The 17,654-nt window shown below is 42.9% G+C and overlaps 1 protein-coding gene across 2 annotated transcripts in view; it reads right to left on the bottom strand.

Annotated features, from left to right (window-relative positions):
• The window catches only part of Pik3r4 (phosphoinositide-3-kinase regulatory subunit 4), a 56,730-nt gene that overhangs the window by 14,106 nt on the left and 24,970 nt on the right, over positions 1-17,654 (bottom strand). For both annotated transcript variants that reach the window (XM_059268520.1, XM_059268518.1), the window contains exons 9-14: positions 16,589-16,792; positions 11,944-12,145; positions 10,734-10,921; positions 9,961-10,171; positions 6,890-7,055; positions 317-481 (exon numbers count right to left, since the gene is read on the bottom strand). In XM_059268520.1, the coding sequence (XP_059124503.1) occupies positions 317-481; positions 6,890-7,055; positions 9,961-10,171; positions 10,734-10,921; positions 11,944-12,145; positions 16,589-16,792 (1,136 nt within the window). The remainder of the gene's footprint in view (positions 1-316; positions 482-6,889; positions 7,056-9,960; positions 10,172-10,733; positions 10,922-11,943; positions 12,146-16,588; positions 16,793-17,654) is intronic.

Here is a 17,654-nt window from a genome sequence, read left to right as displayed (position 1 = left end):
CTGTGCTCTGATAGTTAGACAATCTGGCTAATACCTGTGTCATTTAGGAAGATTCCAGACTAAGATGATCGAGTCCAGGCTGCCCCTGTCTGTCTGTGCACTTCTAACAAAGTGCAGAAATAAGAAGCCAAGGGTCTGCCCTCTAAAGCTAAGCACATGAGTGTTCTGGGTCAGAAGCAGTTTCCTGCCCTTCGGGGCTTACAAGGATTGTACAATAGAGGAGCACCAATTGGTCCACACCACTCTGCAGTGTGGGGAGGTGGAAGTAACCACACAATACACTTACATGCAAGGTTAAAAAGACATCGGACGGTACCTGCTTTGTAGAGGGTGGATTTTAGGAGACTTGGGTAACTTAGAAGCCTCAATTCCAAGAAGCTGGACAGCACCATTATCAGACGCTATGGCCAAGTAGTGGGAACCTTGGCAAAATGTTAGAGTCTTGACTCGCCCTCCAATTCGGCTGTATGTAAGAATAGACCTGAATGAAAGAAATATAAGACCATTTCTGAAACAGCCAGAGCCATTATTGCTAACATTAATTCACATGGTTATTAACAAAGTTATTACTCTGAGGTCCATTTTATCCTTATGTTCTCTAAGAGTCAAAGCACAGACCTCCTTTTCTTCAAATGTCTATCTTCAAGCACTTCTGTCCTATTATAGAGACTGCCCTTGCCCCACAAGTTCCAAACCAATTCTCCAACTTGTACAACACTTTAAATCCCATATCCTTCAGCTCTTCTATAGCTCTGAACAAGCAGACTGTCACAGTTGGGAAAGCTCTAACTTCAGAAACAAAATTCTGTTCCCAGCTACCTGCACGACCTCTGTATGATCTGTACCTCGGTTTCCTCATCCACAGAGTGCCTTACCTCGCAGGACCAGAGGAGGAGTCCACTGACCATCCACACATGCAGACTTGCAGTACAGCATCCGGCCTCACACACGCTGCCCTCTCAAGCTGCCCCAGCCTTCCTTGCTTGCTGCCATGCTTTCTGAGGATCTGATCGACAGGACGCTGCCATCAGCACCACCTAACCTGTCGCTCCCCACAGAATTTGTGTTATTTACATTTACTTTTAAACAAAAGTAGATCATTTGATATTTTTATCTATCATTCCTCTCTGGTTCACTTTTTCTTAGTAACAGCTTTACTGTACTATAGAGTACACTGAAAGTAGTCTATTTACTGCTAGTGTAGGAAAATGAAACTGATCTTTGCATAAAGATCTTGCATTCTGTCTTTTCATTTAATGTTTTTTTCCATATAGTAGATCATGCTGACTGCTATCAGAAAGTTTTACTTCTTTTTTCCCATTGTATAATATTACATACAAGTGTGTGTGTGTGTGTGTGTGTGTGTGTGTGTGTGTGTGTGTGTGTACACGTGCGTGTGAGCATGTGTACGTATTCCTTACCTAAATACCCTGGCTAGACCCTCCAGTGTAACGCTCAGTGGAATTGCCAAAAGTACTCATTCTTCTTATTTCTCACCGAGAATGCCTGTGCTCTTCACGGTGAGTACAGTGTCAGCTGTGATTTGTGGCGATGGCTTTCATTATTTCTCCATTACTAATTTACAGAGTTGGTTTTAACTACCAAAGGGTGGACTCTGTCAAATGCATTCCCAGGGTCTGTAGAGATCACTGGGTGGTTTCTACCCTTTCTTCTCTTCACATTTTGTATGCTCATTTCCATATGCTGAACTAGCCTTGCTCTCCTGGGGCAAGCTGTTCTTGTTCATAGAATATAATCCTTTTAGACTGCAGCCAGTTTAGAGTGTGCTGATAAGGATTTTCACATCCAAGCTGACTATGGCACAAGTCTGTAAGTCCCAGGTCATGTATCCTGGCTACAGTGTCAAGGGAATATCTGCTCACGGGCTGAGTTCAGAGTGTCCCCTTATTTCTTGGAAGCCCTTCTGAAAGATGGATTATAATTCTTTAAATGTTGAATAGAGTGCACCACAAAGCCCTCAGCCTGGGCCTTTCTTTGTGCGAAGACTTGTACTAACTGAATCTCATAATTTTATGCTGTTTATGTGTTCTATTTCTTCTTCAATCACTTCCAGCAGCTGCTTCTTTCTATGAATTTGCCCATTTCATCCTAATTTTTGCCATATAACTGTTTACAGTAATCATTTTTACTTCTGACCATAATATCCCTGATATTATTCTGATTTGGGTAACGAGTCTATTTTCATTGGTTACTCCCCTAAAAATTTTCCAGTTTCACTGATCTTTATCAAGAACTGACTTTCTGCTTTTACTTCTATTATGCTTTTCTGTTCTCTATTTCATCTTTTCCTTTTTAGTCTTCTTCCTCCCACTTCCTCTGGGTTAAATCTGCTCTCCTCTGGCTAATGTTTCAGCTAAATTGCTGACTTGAGATCTTTTTTTAAAAAGTACAGATTACTATTTACAGGTATACATCTCCTCAACACTCCTTAGCCACGCTCCCATCTTTTGGGATCCTGTGTCTTCATTTCCATTCATCTCAAAGCTCTCAGCCATACGTTGCTTCATCTCCATACACATGTGAACTCTTCACATCCTCTCTATTGCCACCACCCAACTTCATCCACTATATCTGGAGAATAGACTTTATACGCTCCATGCTTTGACATTCATTGACGCTTCTTTTATGAACTAATACATGGTTTAGTCTGGAAAATACCCCATGTACACCTCAGAAAAATGTTCTATTCCAGTGTTGTAGAGTTCTTTTGCTCTGTCAGACGTGATCACTGGGCAGCGTTGTCCAAGGCCTCTATTTCTGTGCCCCTTTACATCACCCGGGTCTAGCCACACTGAAAACGGGACGTTAAAGTCTCCTGCTATTGTGGTTCAACCGTCACTTTCTGCTTCACATACTTGGTTAGGTGCCTGCGTTTGTAACTGGCATGCCTTCCTGATGGACTGAGCTTTTACACTGTCAAATGTGTGTGTCTCAGGAGCTGTCTCTCTGAGGGTTTATCTTTCTCACCACCCCCTGGGGTGTGTGGTTTATCTTTCTGATCCTTTCAACCCACTCACGCCTTTGAGTTGAAGATGTCTTTTTCTGTAGAGCATAAAAGTGTTCCCAACTGTGTCCTTCTTTCCACCTCTTTCCCTCCTGATTAGTCGCCGTGGTTACTAATAGGGATGATGTATGTCTGACATTGTTCTATCTATTCCTGGTCTTAACTGGGTTTTCTCCACTGATGCCTTTTTTTATTAAATATGTTTGAATAGCATTTTAAATTTCTTGGTTTTGAGTTTTACTAAAAGTTTCCAAGCTTTTAAGAAGTTACTGAGAAATACAGTTGACATCTTTTACAAATTAAATAAACAGCAACTTAATTTAAACACACAAAACTCTGTTTTAATAATATATTCCTCTCTCTTTCTGGTCAATTATTGTCATGAAGTGTAATTAATACACTATGTTATAAACCAAGGGTGAGTATTGCTGAGAATGAAAATAACTTGCTTGGAGGTTTGAATGAAATGTTGGTTTAAACCCTGTCTCAAAAAACCAAAAAAAAAAAAAAAAAAAAAAAAAAAAAAAAAGAAAGAAAGAAAAAAGAAAAACTATACAATGGAGAAAAGAAAGCATCTTCAATAAATGGTGCTGGTATAACTGGATGTTGGCATGTAGAAGAATGCAAATAGATCCATATCTACCACCCTGCACAAAACTCAAGTCCAAGTGGATCAAAGACCTCAACACAAATCCAGATACACTGAACCTTATAGAAGAGAAAGTGAGAAATAATCTCAAATGCACTGGCACAGGAGACAACTTCTGAAAAGAACAATAGCACAGGCACTAAGATCGACAATTAATAAATGGGACCTCATGAAACAAAGAAACTTCTGTAAGGCAGAAGTCACTGTCAATAGGACAAAATGGCAGCTTACAGAATAGGAAAAGATCTTCACCAACCCCACATCCTACAGAAGGCTGATCTCCAAAACATATAAAGAAATCAAGAAATTAGACATCAAAAAACCAAACAACCCAATTAAAAAATGGGGTGCTGACTTACACAGAGAAAGAATTCTCAACAGAAGAATCTCAAATGGCAGAGAAACACTTAAAGAAATGTTCATCTTCCTTAGCCATCAGGGAAATGCAAATCAAAATGACTCTGAAATTCCATCTTACACCTGTCAGAATGGCTATGATCAAAACCACAAATGACAGCTCATGCTGAAGAGGATGTGGAGTAAGGGGAACACTCCTCCACTGCTGATGGGAGTGCAAATTTGTACAGCCACGTTGGAAATCTATACGTCAGTTTCTCTGAAAATTGGGAATCAATCTACCTCAAGACCCAGCGATATCACTCTTGGGCATATACTCAAAGGATACTCAATCATACCACATGGATACTTGCTCAACTATGTTCATAGCAGCTTTATTTGCAATAGCCAGAACCTGGAAACAACCTAGATGCCCCTCAACTGAAGAATGGATAAAGAAAATGTGCTACATTTACTCAGCTGTTAAAAATAATGACATCATGAAATTTGCAGACAAATGGACAGAACTAGAAAAAAAAATCATCCTGAGTGAGGTAACCCAGACCCAGAAACACAAACATGGTATGTACTCACTCATAAGTGGATATTAACTGTAAAATAAAGGATAACTATGCTACAATCCTCAGACCTAGAAAGACTAGGTAACAATGAAGGCCCAAGGCGGGTGATGCATAGATCTCACTGGGAAGGGGAAATAGAGGAGATCTCCTGGGTGGACTGGGGGAGGGTGGGCAAGGGAACTTGAGGGATCGGGTTTTGGGGGTGGGCGGAGGGGGACAGTGCTGAGAGAGATGACTGGAAAGGGGGGCTTTACGGAGTTGGGTAGAAGCCTGATGCAAGGGAAACTCCCACAAGTGTACAAGAATGGCCCCAGCTAAGACTCCTCGCAGCAGTGGGTGCATAGTCTGAACTGGCCATCCCCTGTGATCAGATTGGTGACTGCCCTGTTGTCACTGGAGAGCCTTTATCCAGTGACTGATGGACACAGATTCAGAGACTCAGGCCAAACACTAGGTTGCACTCAGGGAGTCCTGCTGAGGAGAGGGAGGAGGGATGTAGGAAATGGTGTGTGTGGAGGAAGAGGGGGTTAGGAACATTGCAGGAAAACCCACAGAAATCCCTAGCCTAGCTCATGGCAACCAGAGTCTGAAACAACAACCAGGGAGCCTGCATGGGACCAACCTAGACCACACATGTGACAGTTGTGTAGCATGGTCTATATGTGGGACTCCCAACAATGAGAGCAGGGGCTGTCTCCGGTGCTTTGACTGGCTCTTGGGAACCTGTTCCTTGTGCTGGATGGCCTTGCCCAGCCTGAATACAGGGGGAGGTGCTTAGTCATATGGCAGTTTGGTATGCCATGCTTTGCAGAAGCCATGGGAGGCCTGCCCTTTCTGAGCGATTACAGAGGAGGGGTGCATGTTGGGGGGGAGGGAAGGCTGAGGTTGGATTGTAAAATAAATAATTAATTTTTGAAAAATCCACACAAAACAAAAACCAAAAATAAAATTGCTACATACATCTATGACTCATTTATATTCTATTCAATGCAATGCCGAGAGAGAATAAACACAGAAATAATAGGTATAATGTAAAATCACAGAGCCCTTTAAACAAATACACAGCTAACCCCCCACCTTACCAGGCTTGTAAACAAGAAGTGGACTTCTAAGTTCCTTTAGTTGTCAAGGGTATTTGATTTGATAGCATTTTAGTTAATTATGTTCAATGAACTAATCACAAGAAAAGCAGCAGAGAGTTCCCCACATCTTTTCAATGTAGATGAGATTTCTTCTCATTTATAGTAGCTCTTCTGGCAGAACCAATTAGGTGAAGACAGGAAAATGGGAGAATTAAATGAGAGTAACACGGACTGAGCAGAGGCAGAGGAGGGTTAGAAAACCTCAAGCGGGGGTGGGGGAGACAGATGTATCCTGCTGCCCAAATCTAAAGTCCTTATAATATCACATTTATCAAATTCATATCCTGGGCATTTAAAGTCTCAAAGACACTGGTCATAAAAGACCAGGTTCCAGAGCAGTGGATCTTGTTTTTCAGATGCAGCTGTCCACCCCACTGTCCTGTTACTTCTCTTCAGTAAATCAGGTGTTCAGCCATCAAAACAGATGCCAATCTGGTCACTCCCACTGTCTAGACCACATCTCCTTGCATCACCAGAGTGAACATCCTCCAACTGCTGTTGCCTTACCCTTTTCATCCTGCACTCAGTACAGCCAGAGTCATTCCTCTGACATCTGGGATCATGACTCTCCCCTATTCACTACCTTCCAAGACCCCCTCTCACTCAAAGTCCCCATGAGAGCCCTAAAATCCTACAGAACTGGTCCCTCCTCTTCCTCCTCCTCCTTCTCCTCCTCCTCCTCCTCCTCCTCCTCCTCCTCCTCCTCCTCCTCCTCCTCTCCATCTCTCCTGTTTTGCTCAGGTTACACAAACCTCCTGCCAGGAATGATTGACCAGTCCCACCCCCACCTGGGGCCTGTGAAGTCCCTGTTTCCTCTGTCCAGAACATTCCACATTTCCATGTCACTCTTTCCTCCTTTTTCTAATTCTTTCTTTGGATTCATTTTCTCTGTGAGGTAGTCTCTGGACAGTTTACTGAGAATTCCAGCAACACCCTCCATTTCCTCATCATCTCCCACAGCTTTTCAATACTTTATTTAGTTACACTTCTGGCTGTCTCACTTCCCACCGCATGGCCAGTGGCACAGGACTTTGGTCCACAAGACCCCATGAATCCCTTGCTCCTAAGCAGCTCTGATGCAGAGAAAGCACTCGTAAGCACTGCTGATTTAGCTGACGAGGATAACCCCACCCCATCACATCACGTGATGTGTTACCTTGTCGTGGTGGTCTTCCCTTCCATCTTCTGACTGTTCCAGATTTTCACTGTGCCGTCATTTGAACATGTTGCAAAAAGTAGGTGCTCATCAGAGACTCTAATTCGATTTACAGCAGATTTGTGCTCGTGAAGATGTGCAACTAGTAGCCCTTTAGGACGCCACCCTGAGACAAAGCAAAAGTGTATCTTAGACTGTGGTTGAGACACACGGTCACCTATCACCCTCTAGCTACAATTATCAACAACTAACTTCGGAGCAATTGTTAAGAACTAATTGGTGAAAAGGTCCCCCAGCTAGCCCATCCAGAGGGGTCTACTGGACTGTGTGTGACATGTTACTGACTAAGACACCAAGGCAGCTGCTCAAACAGCTTCAGAAAGACTCCATACCTGGGGCCCTTTTCAGTGTTTGAGAGATAGAGCGGCCCCTTACCCCTCGGAAAAACACTGCCTGCTGATGTAACAGAATGATCATCCTAGCCTAGACAAACAGCTTGCAGGCCACTTTCTGAGCAAAAACCTTGCAAAACCCCAGCTTGGGACACTAGAGTGAGCCAGGTTACAGCTGGACTTCGCCAAGCTTTCAGCTTCTCAAATGTAACATGGGGATATACCACTTAACCCAAGGGGTGGCTATACACATAAATAACATGTGTGGGTCCAACACTGCCCAGACTACATGACCACCCAGATGTCAGCTGGGCACAGTGGCACACGCATTTAGTCCCAGCACTTGGGAGGTTAAAAAAGTGGGTCTCTTTGAGTTCAAGGCCAGCCTGGTCTCATAGCAAGTTCCAGAAGAGCCAGGTTACTTAGACCTGTACACAAACAAAATGAACAAAAAAGGCAAAATTTCCAGATTGTTCATTTTTTCTTTGTCTTCAATCACTTCTTCTATGGTATAAACACACTAGAAATAGAAATTATAGCCTCAGAATCTACATGGACTTCCTAGTACTTTTAAGATGGCATCTTACTTTACTGTATTTTATTATGCACATTTTTTTGTGTATAATTAATTTCCCCAAAGTTACAAATTATGAGACCAACAATCATGTCTCATCAATGACTTTAGTGCTCAGCACAGGTCCCTGCACATAACTGTGGTGGTGCACGCCTTCAATTGCAGCACTCAGGAGGCAGAGGCAGGCAGATCTCTGTAAGTTCGAGGCCAGCCAGGTCTACAAAGTGAGTTCCAGGACAGGTTCCAAAGCTACACAGAGAAACCCTGTCTCAAAAAACGAATGAATGAATGAATAAATAAATAAATAAAATACATAGCTTGTATAAATTAAATAAAACATTGTATATAGTTAATATTACTTAATTTTAAAATAAACCAAAAAGTTTTGCTAAAAATTAGACCTACAGTGGATGTCATCACTGTGCCTGAGTGGTAGCAATGTCATTTTTGAATGATTGTTTTCTTACCAAAAAGCAAAAATGAAACCAAGATTCCTGACAAATGTGACTTACTCAACATTAAAAACGAAGTTTCCCCTTGGATTGCTAAGGTGCCCCCATGGGACCACAAAAGCTAAGAAGGATATACTCAGTCTGAGGGACCACGAAGTCTACAAGATCTACAGGTTAGGCTGAATATTTTATACAACCACTCAAGTGTGGAAAGAAGAAAAAAAAAATAAGGATTCAACAATCACTGCACATTTCTATGGTTACTGAATAAAATGTATAACTCCATTTATATATGAAATGCCACCTGTGAAGAGGATCATAACACAAGATTGTGAGTAGTCATATTTTTTATGTTTCTAAGCAGATCTGGTAGGTAGGTGACATTAGCTTACATCATAGAAACAGCTTGAAGATTCCAGGATATTTATTTTGATAACACTATCGGACTAGACTGCTTAGCACTTCAGTATTCTCTAAATCTTCTTCAAGTGCCCTCCACCAGTGCTTCCTGAGACCACATCAAAGCTCACAGGAATTCCTGCAAGCTCTTCACAGTCTAAAGGTAAGCACACTATGCATTTCTTCTGTGTTAAGTAAGTTTCTACTGTCACAGCGGAAATACTGAAATTCATTAACTTTTTAAAAATCTACAACAACAGAACCAAAGAGCAGCCGCCACACTACACAAAGTGGGCTGCTAATACAAGGGACCACATCCTGAGCCCAACATGCTCTCCAGTTCTATTAACCCTCTCAGAAAACAGGAACTGTTTTACCAAATTCTTTAAAAGTTTTGTGGGGTTTTGTTTTTGTTTTTTATGTGCATGGGTATCTTAGCTGCATGTCTGTGCACAACATACATGCCTGGTGATCAAGGAGGCCAGAACAGTGAGTCAGATCCCCTGGAACTGAGGTTATGGATGGTTGTAAGCCATCTTGTAGGTGCTAAGAATCAAACCCAAATCCTCTACACTACAAGAGCAGACAGTGTTCTTAACTGGTGAGCCATCTCTTCAGACCATTTTGCCAAATTCTTACTGTTGGTGATTAGCTAAATGCTGGTACTGTGAGTTACTCTGTTCTTTTCAACAGTCTCCATATTTTCTGAATGTCCTAGCTTTTCTTCAGTAATAACACTATCAGAGGGTAAACTCCACAGTAATTAAAAGCAGGGGTTCAACCCTAGAAACCTCATGCTCATCAAGAGGCAATGTGAAAGTGGGGGGAGGCTTGACACACCACAGCCCGCACAGCCGGGAAAAGGGACGCACACACAGGCTACACTAAGTGCCGGCCTGAATGCAGTATTGCAAGTTGATCAAAGCTAACGATCCCAAGTCCACACACACTGACTTCAGGTTTCCTACCCACTGCTTCCTGCTCTGGGCTGCCTCTCCGTCTGCCTATTAAAGTACACGTTGCCTGGTGCAGGCTCAGGAGCCCTTTCCGAGGCTCTCACGAGCAGAAGTGTTTCAGATGTCGGAGGTTTCATGTGCCCCCCTAACCAAAGCTTGTCATCAGAAATACTAACAATCCTTAACTTTCGAGCTGAGGATTTTGGGTTTTTGATTAGGGATGCTTAACCTGACTCAGTTCCCACACTAGAGCCCAGGCTTGGGGGCGAGGCAAGGGAGCAGGAACACGAGTCCTCACCGGGTGGCGGTGGCTTGCTCTCCCACTCAGCGTTCTCCATCATCTGCTTGGCTATGCGCTCTGCATTGCACTGCTCACGCTTCTGCTGTATGAGCTGCTGAAGTTCAGTCTTGCAAGTCGTGATCCGGATCTGGTAAGTGGACGGCAGGACTGTGCTACTTAAAACCTGAATCACCGACTTCTTACTGGGGATGTGTGTTACTTCTGAAACCTGAAAAGCACAGTAGAGATCCCTGTGTCACGGCAAGGTATATTTAAGATTAAAATGTTCCCATTTTGCATCTATACATCATACCAGCTTCCTTAAAAAAGCACTAGTAACCCAGGTAAAAAGAACAAGTGAAATTTCAGCAGGTCTGAGTCAGTTTCTTCTAATTAAAATATGACTGGTTAGGGTAGTTGTCTTGAGTTACAAACTCACTTCAAATACATCAAAGCCATTATAATATTTAACATGCACAGACAATCTGGAAACCTACCCCCAAAATATTTTTGTTTTTTGTTACAATGAAGGAAGAATAAAAAGATGTAAAATGTTCTCTGTAGCCTAATTATGATCTCAGTTCAGTCTTTAACCCAATTTCAGTTTGCTTTATTGGCAAGTGTCTCAAATGAATAGACTTCTCAGTGCTTGAGGAACTGGGTTTCCCTTGCTATAAAATTAAACTGATCTCAGAAGCCGTCTTGCTTGCTCTACAGTACACAGCCTTTCTACATACACAACAGCAGAACAAAACGCATGCATGAGGAGGCTACAGCCTACGCGACAGTACCTGTGGAGAAGTTGACAAGGGGACACAAACAGCAGCAGAGGACTCAGAGCGAGGTGGCTTCCCAGTCTGAACCACCTCGTGGTCACTGGTTTTAGGCAGGGCCTGTGGTATATTTGGTGGTTCCAGTGACCCAAACATGCTTTTCCATTCTTCATTTACATTGGAGTCTTGTTTTACATGTTTTCTAGCTATGAAAATATATTTGAGATAGTTAGTCTGAAGGTAAAACCAATGTGATTTGACTGTCTGTTACACAATGGATCTTACTTCCTGTGTGTCCTTTGGGGCTCCATTTTATTCAGCTCTATGTCCCTGTATGCACGTGTGGAGATGTGGGATGTTCAACTTAGAATCTCAGCACATAGAAATATTTATTCACCTACAATTTTGCCAACACTAGGAACTGTCCATCTACATTGATCCAAGTAGAAAATGGATATTTTAATTTGCATTTATTTACTTATATTTCATTTATATGTATTCTATTCTACCAATTATTTGCTTAAATCCTTCACCCTTTTTCCTTTGGAGTGGTGGATTTTTTCTTATTAATCTGTATGGGTGCCTTTATATATAATGCATGTAAGCCATTAGTTATTAAGTTGCAAACACTTTATCCCAAGCTTACTTCAATATAATTCATTTGCTGCCCTAAAATATGATATAGGAACAGGGGGAATTTCAAAGGCATATATTTAAGTGAACTATACCTGCAGAAAGGGTGTACACAAGATCACATGAGCCTCACAGAATCGATGTCACCGTCACAGGAGACGATAGTTCCAAATATCAAGTTGCCAAATGACGAAGGATTCTTTGGGCTCTACTCATCTTTGTTTCATTGTTTATTTTAAATTCATCGGCCATTACCTACTCTACTTGCATCTGGTTGGCCTCGAGTTAGCAGTTAAAGGGTGAGAAAACAGAGCTCGAATCATCCCTTCCTCAGGAGGCAGCATGGCCTTCCAGGTGGAAAGCTCTGGAGAGGGGCCTCCGTTTGACAGAGCTGTGACCTGGACAGGTGCCTTGTGCTCTCAGTTGGGACTGCACTCCCCGACCTTTCCTCTCTTGTGTCTACTTATTAAGTAACTGAGTCACTGCACTCAGTTCTCTATCTGGGAAGTGGGGGGAGGGGGGCTGTATTTACTCTTTATTAACTAATACCAGCCTTATAACTATAACAACATGATGAGCACACCAAGGTACTAACCCCGTTTCTCATCTGGTTCTTGTTTGGTTTTCACAAGATCGACCTGTCTCCCAGTGATGCCTAAGGCTGCCAAGTCGATTACACCTTTCTGGCTGCTGTCATGGAGATGGCTCTGGTCCACTGCATTAGCTTTTGCTCTATTGGATTTCATCATGAAGTCCTTTAGTGCCAGAAGTTTATCTTCCTCTTCTTCGGTCATTCCCTGAAACCAAATTAAACCATGTATTTTGGGTTAATTTCAAAAGTAGAAACAACGGGTCTCAGGATGACTAATAAATGAAGGTTCAACTCCCAATTTAAACTGAAAAATGATAAAGTGAAGCAGGAAAACAAAGAAGAAAAGATCACTACTGGCTCTTCTAGAAAACTCTGCTAGGGTCATTTTCTCCATCATATTATCTTTACATCTCAAATCCCATTGATAATGCTGTATTATAGGTTCTATAACTTCAATAAGGCAAGGGAAACAGATGTTCAGAATGAGATAGAAATGAATATTCAACAACTATTTCATACATTATTCAACTAGGAATTACAAAAATCAAAAGAGACACCCAAGCAAATTATTAGAACTAAGATGTTTTATCAAGTTTTTTAAGAAGTATTTTTTTAGATTTATTTTATGAATGTTTTGCCTGCATGTGTATATGCATGTGCTCCACATATGCATGCCTGGTGTCTGTGGAAGTTAGAAGAAGGCATCTCTTGAAACTGGAGTTACAGATGCTGAGCTACCATGTGGGAGATGGAACTGAATTAGAGTCTTGTACAAGAACAACATTTTTAAGTGCCCAGCCGTCTCTCTAGCCCTTTATGAACCTTTATAATGTCCATACGAAAATTTTCTACATCAGCTATGAGAAGAAAATGTTAATATTCCAAATAGAATTGTAATTTTTAAAAGCAAACACAGGACTGGAGAGGTGGCTTGGTGGTGAAGAGCATTTGCTGCTCTTCCAGAGGACCCAAGTTCAGTTCCCAATGCCCACGTCTGCTGGCTCACAACTGGCTCTAACTCCAGCTCCAGGGAACCCAGTGCCCTCTTTTGGCCTTCACAGGTACTTGCACACATGATACACACTCACAGACAGAAACACACACACACAAATTAAAAATTTAATTAAATAGACAACATTTAAAAATCAAACACCCATGCTAAGCATGGGGGTTCGCCCCTGTAATCCCAGCACCCGGGAGGCTGAGGCCCAAAGACTGGAAATTCAATCCAGCCTGGGCTACAAAGATCCTGACTCCAGAAGAAAAACTAAACAAACACTCAAAGTATTCACAATAAACAAGGATCAAAGCTCTGCAGCAAAACCCAGAAGACATCACTGAGGTCAGTACAGATGACCATACAATGGGAACACACACCAGGCCCTTAGGACCAGCAGACTTAGCACTGCTGGATTTCAGATCTTTCCTACAGGCTCAATGCAGTATCAAGGAACACACTAAGAGGCTGATTTCATTTTATGAAGTGTGATTTTGGAAAATGCATAAAGAACTGTGTATGGAAATGTAAAGGACCAGGCATAACCAAAATAATCCTGAAAAAGAAAGAAAGGAGGACTTTGTTCAGTCAGAACCAAGGCTAAGCTACAAAGCAGTACCCATCAGCACTTAGCAGGCATCTGCTGCCAGGCTGACAGAGTAGCACTGCTCATCCAGCACTAACACAGCCAGGCTTCTGGGGATGGCCTGATGGGGGACGGTACTTCCTCATCCCGCATCTAGCATGCGGCAGGCATCTGCTGCCAGGCTGATGGAGTAACAGGGACAAGATTCACCTCCCCACTTCAACCATGCTTAGAAGTGGACGGAAAAACATGAAATGACACTTCAAGATGAGAAAACAGGCGGCCCAGGGTTACAATCCCCAAGATGGAGGTGAGTCCTGCTCTTACAGCTGTCCAGAATCCTTTCTGGAGAGTTTCCAGGCCATGGGCATGGAAAAGGAACCCAGCATACAACAGATCCCACCTCAAGAATACGCTACAAAAGTTAATGCAGAAGGGGAGATGAGTGGAAAAAACAGCTACACACAGTGAGTATGTCAGAGGGCTGAGGCAGGGTGGGTGTCCTCAACTCTGGCTGAAAATTAAACTACACATGCATACAGAGACCACCCAGGCCAGGAGAAGCACAACAGCAAAGCAGCAGACCAATAATTCCCACAACAGTCCTCGTTTCTATCTGCCAAAGGTGAAAGAACTTTCAGAAACACAGACCATTGTGTGCATGTATCCACAGAGCATCATGTCGGTGAGGCTAAGGGGCTGTATAAAGTATGCTCTGGACCTTTACAAAGCCTGAACGCCAGGCTAGAAAGGATGGAACTGATTCCAAGTGTCAACAGACCAGGCCCAATGTTATGTAAAGGAATTCAGCACCAACAACCTGAAATCCACAATGAACAGAGCAAGGTTAGATGGAGGCTAACTGAGGGACTACAGAAAAACTCGATTTTATTATGCATCTTCTCAGGCCGCTTCAATTTCACACTTGTATCCACACAGTCAAAAATTACTAACGTAAAAATCCAGTCAAAAGTTTAAAATGTATTTTTTTTAAGTAAGGAGTGGAATGAATCATCCTGTGTCCTTTATAGCCCCTTATTAAACGGATACAAAACAGAGCTCTTCTAGATGAGATCTAACTAAAGCATTCCCGAATGTGTCACCTCCTGCTGATACATCCTGCTGGAGAGATTCCAAGCCCCACATGACTGCTGTTCCAAAGGCAAGTTCAAGCCTGCATCTCAGCCGCAGAACACATGCCCCACAACAGCAGCACCAGGCCCTCCTAGAGGAGCCACTCCACCAGCAACACACCTCCAGTACCCAACTGTGCAAAGGGCTGAACCCCAAGATAAAGGAGTTCAGAGCTCCCACTGGGAGAGGCTACAGCTCTCTTTCTCTTTAGCCCGGGCATTAGGATCTCAAATTCTACCTCCAGAGTCTCCCCAGGATCCAAGCCTCTGCTAGTGATGCTGGGAACCTAAACAGAAGACGGGCTAAAACCAGGGGAAAGGAGTAAACGTGGAGAAGAGAGCTGCTACACACAGGCTTCTTCATGCATCTATCAAACTCAAACAAGCCTGCATCTCAGGGTTCCTTCTCTAGAATCCAAGCAGGGGAAAGCAGCAGTGATGGGCGCAGGGTAAAGTGTCAGCTTGAAAACACCCTGTGCCCTGCAAGCGCCCACAGCTGCACCACGTCTCTAACTATAGCACACAGATAACAACACAAGTCGCTGGCACTGGCTTTAAGGGCGGTCACAGAACACAGAAAGAACAGACAGCGGCGGACTCATCACGTGTCTTTACAAAATGGAAGCTAGTGGTTTCTGTCCTTTGTACTGGGCGCCTACATTCTGGCCTGATCTCACGTCTGCTGGCAGCAAGTGCCCCTGAAACAGAGTGTAAATCTCCTCACCCTTTGAGCCTCTTAATGCTATCAACAGCAACAACTTAAGACAGGCTAATGTGTTCCTCTTTCTCCACTCAGACACATGTGATGAAAATGACAAATACGCCAAGCACTGCCTTTCAGAGGCACCAAGGTCAGACAGTCTAGTGATTTTATCGTGGATCCAACAATGCGAGCTAGCACTGAGGGAGTGGCGGTCGCAGAGGCACCTGGGAAAACAATAGGACCAGGAAGACTAAGAGAAGTGGAGAATGCTTCCCAGTTCAATTCCTAGCAACAACTTCATCAGTGAATATTCAAGGTCAAGTAAAATACATGAAAACATTTATACTACAAAGCTCATCAAATTCTGATGAGTCCTTTGTGTTGTGGCATGTGACTTTAATCTCAGCAGAGGTACGGAGATCTCTCTCTGAGTTTGAGACCAGCCTGGTCGACGTAGTAAGGTCAAGCCAGCCAGGGTTACACAGCAAGTCCCTTTCTTAAAAAACAGCCTCTCAAACTGAGTGTTGTTTTTTTCAGTTGAGACATGGCTGGTAAGCATTCTCTCTATGAAAACCCTCTGCAGAGCGTATGGTGGTCACCCCTAGTCTTTGTTCTCTGTTCATCATTCCGATTCTGACTCTAGGTCCCACACATTCCACATAAAACAGAAAGATGAACCTAATTTAGTGTATCAGATAGGCCCTACCAATGCCAAATGAAGTAAAAGGGTTTTTATTAGAAAATTTTTTAGTTTTACAGGATTTGTTAATTGATCCAAATTCAGACGTAAACACAACAGTAAACTGCTGGCTTATTCAACTGCAGACCCAAGGTAATGCAGTCGTTTGCACACAGTAAGAAGTGTGAGTGTGGACTGGGATGAGAGACTCCATCATGTCTGTGTTCTGAAGTATGTCTTCATTATATTTTGGTAAAGTACAGAACTGAACTAAAAATAGTACTTACACTCAAGGCTCTTTCTATTCTCACAGCAATCACAAAAGAAAGTTGCTAGTTCTCCCGTGACTCCTAATTTAGTCGAACTCAGTGTTTTAGGTTAAGTCTGCTGTCTTTCCTTAGCTACCACAGAGAATACACAGATGCTAACAGGCAGATTTATTCTCATTTGTCATGATAGAACCTAATCAAAAACATTTTTAACATCTAAATAGATGCTTCAACACTGTCATGAAACCTGTTTATATGTAAGGCCCGAGGAAGGCACACACCTGTGAAAGCAGTTTCTTCAGAAGCTGCGCTATGGCGGGGTCCTCAGGTGGAGGGCAGTCGAGAAGAGAGCCATGTCGCTTCTTCTGACGCATGTGAAGATGTCTGAACAAGCTAGTGATGTCCTTAGACCTCAGAGCATAATCAAATATAGAGCGACTCACGGGCTCTTTTAGAACACTGAGCAGGACAAGCTTCCTTTCAATCTATATGAGAAAAGTAAAGGATGATTAGTTCAAACTACAGTACATAGAACAATTACTTCCAAACCCAGTAAGCACAACCTGTGTAGAGTTAACAAAAGTATTTATTTTCTAAGAAAATAATGTTTTGTTTTGTTTATGAGGAGATAAATAAGACACTGGCCAGCTTTAAAGACCTAAGTGTTTTCCTGTCTTTCGTATTACCACTAGAGTACATATCTGTGTCTACTCCACAGAAGACTAATAGTAAACACCCAAAGGCAAAGGTTTCAGAAAGTCAGAGCAAGCCATTCCTGGATCTGCAGAGGTCAGAATACTTCCCAGACCTACAAGTCCACCCCCCTACCCCACCCCCGCCTCGCCCCATGGTTCACAGGCCTAAGACACAGGTGCTGGCCAGAGATCCAAGTAACCACTGCATGGGGCCTCCCCGCTTCATTTACCACATTTCCCCGAGAGATCCAAACCCTTCTGCAAAATATTCTCTCCAGAGCTCAAGACTTCTTTTTCTTAGTGGCCTAGAACACTTTTCTGGTAAATGCATATATAATAAAAAATATGGCCGGGCGGTGGTGGCGCACGCCTTTAATCCCAGCACTCGGGAGGCAGAGCCAGGCGGATCTCTGTGAGTTCGAGGCCAGCCTGGGCTACCAAGTGAGTCCCAGGAAAGGCGCAAAGCTACACAGAGAAACCCTGTCTCGAAAAACCAAAAAAAAAAAAAAAAAAATATGGACACTACCAGCAGTGACTAAAAGGACTCTTGTTTTTCCTGTCAATGTTGGGATATAGAAGCCAGGTCTTTGAACATGTAGGCAAATGCTCTACCACTGAGCTATATCCCAGTCCCTGGTTTTATGAGACAGGA

Source organism: Peromyscus eremicus, chromosome 7, assembly GCF_949786415.1.
Source record: "Peromyscus eremicus chromosome 7, PerEre_H2_v1, whole genome shotgun sequence".
Lineage (NCBI taxonomy): Eukaryota > Metazoa > Chordata > Mammalia > Rodentia > Cricetidae > Peromyscus > Peromyscus eremicus.
Note: the sequence above shows the minus strand (reverse complement) of the source record. Positions and strands in the feature narration are given on the sequence as shown.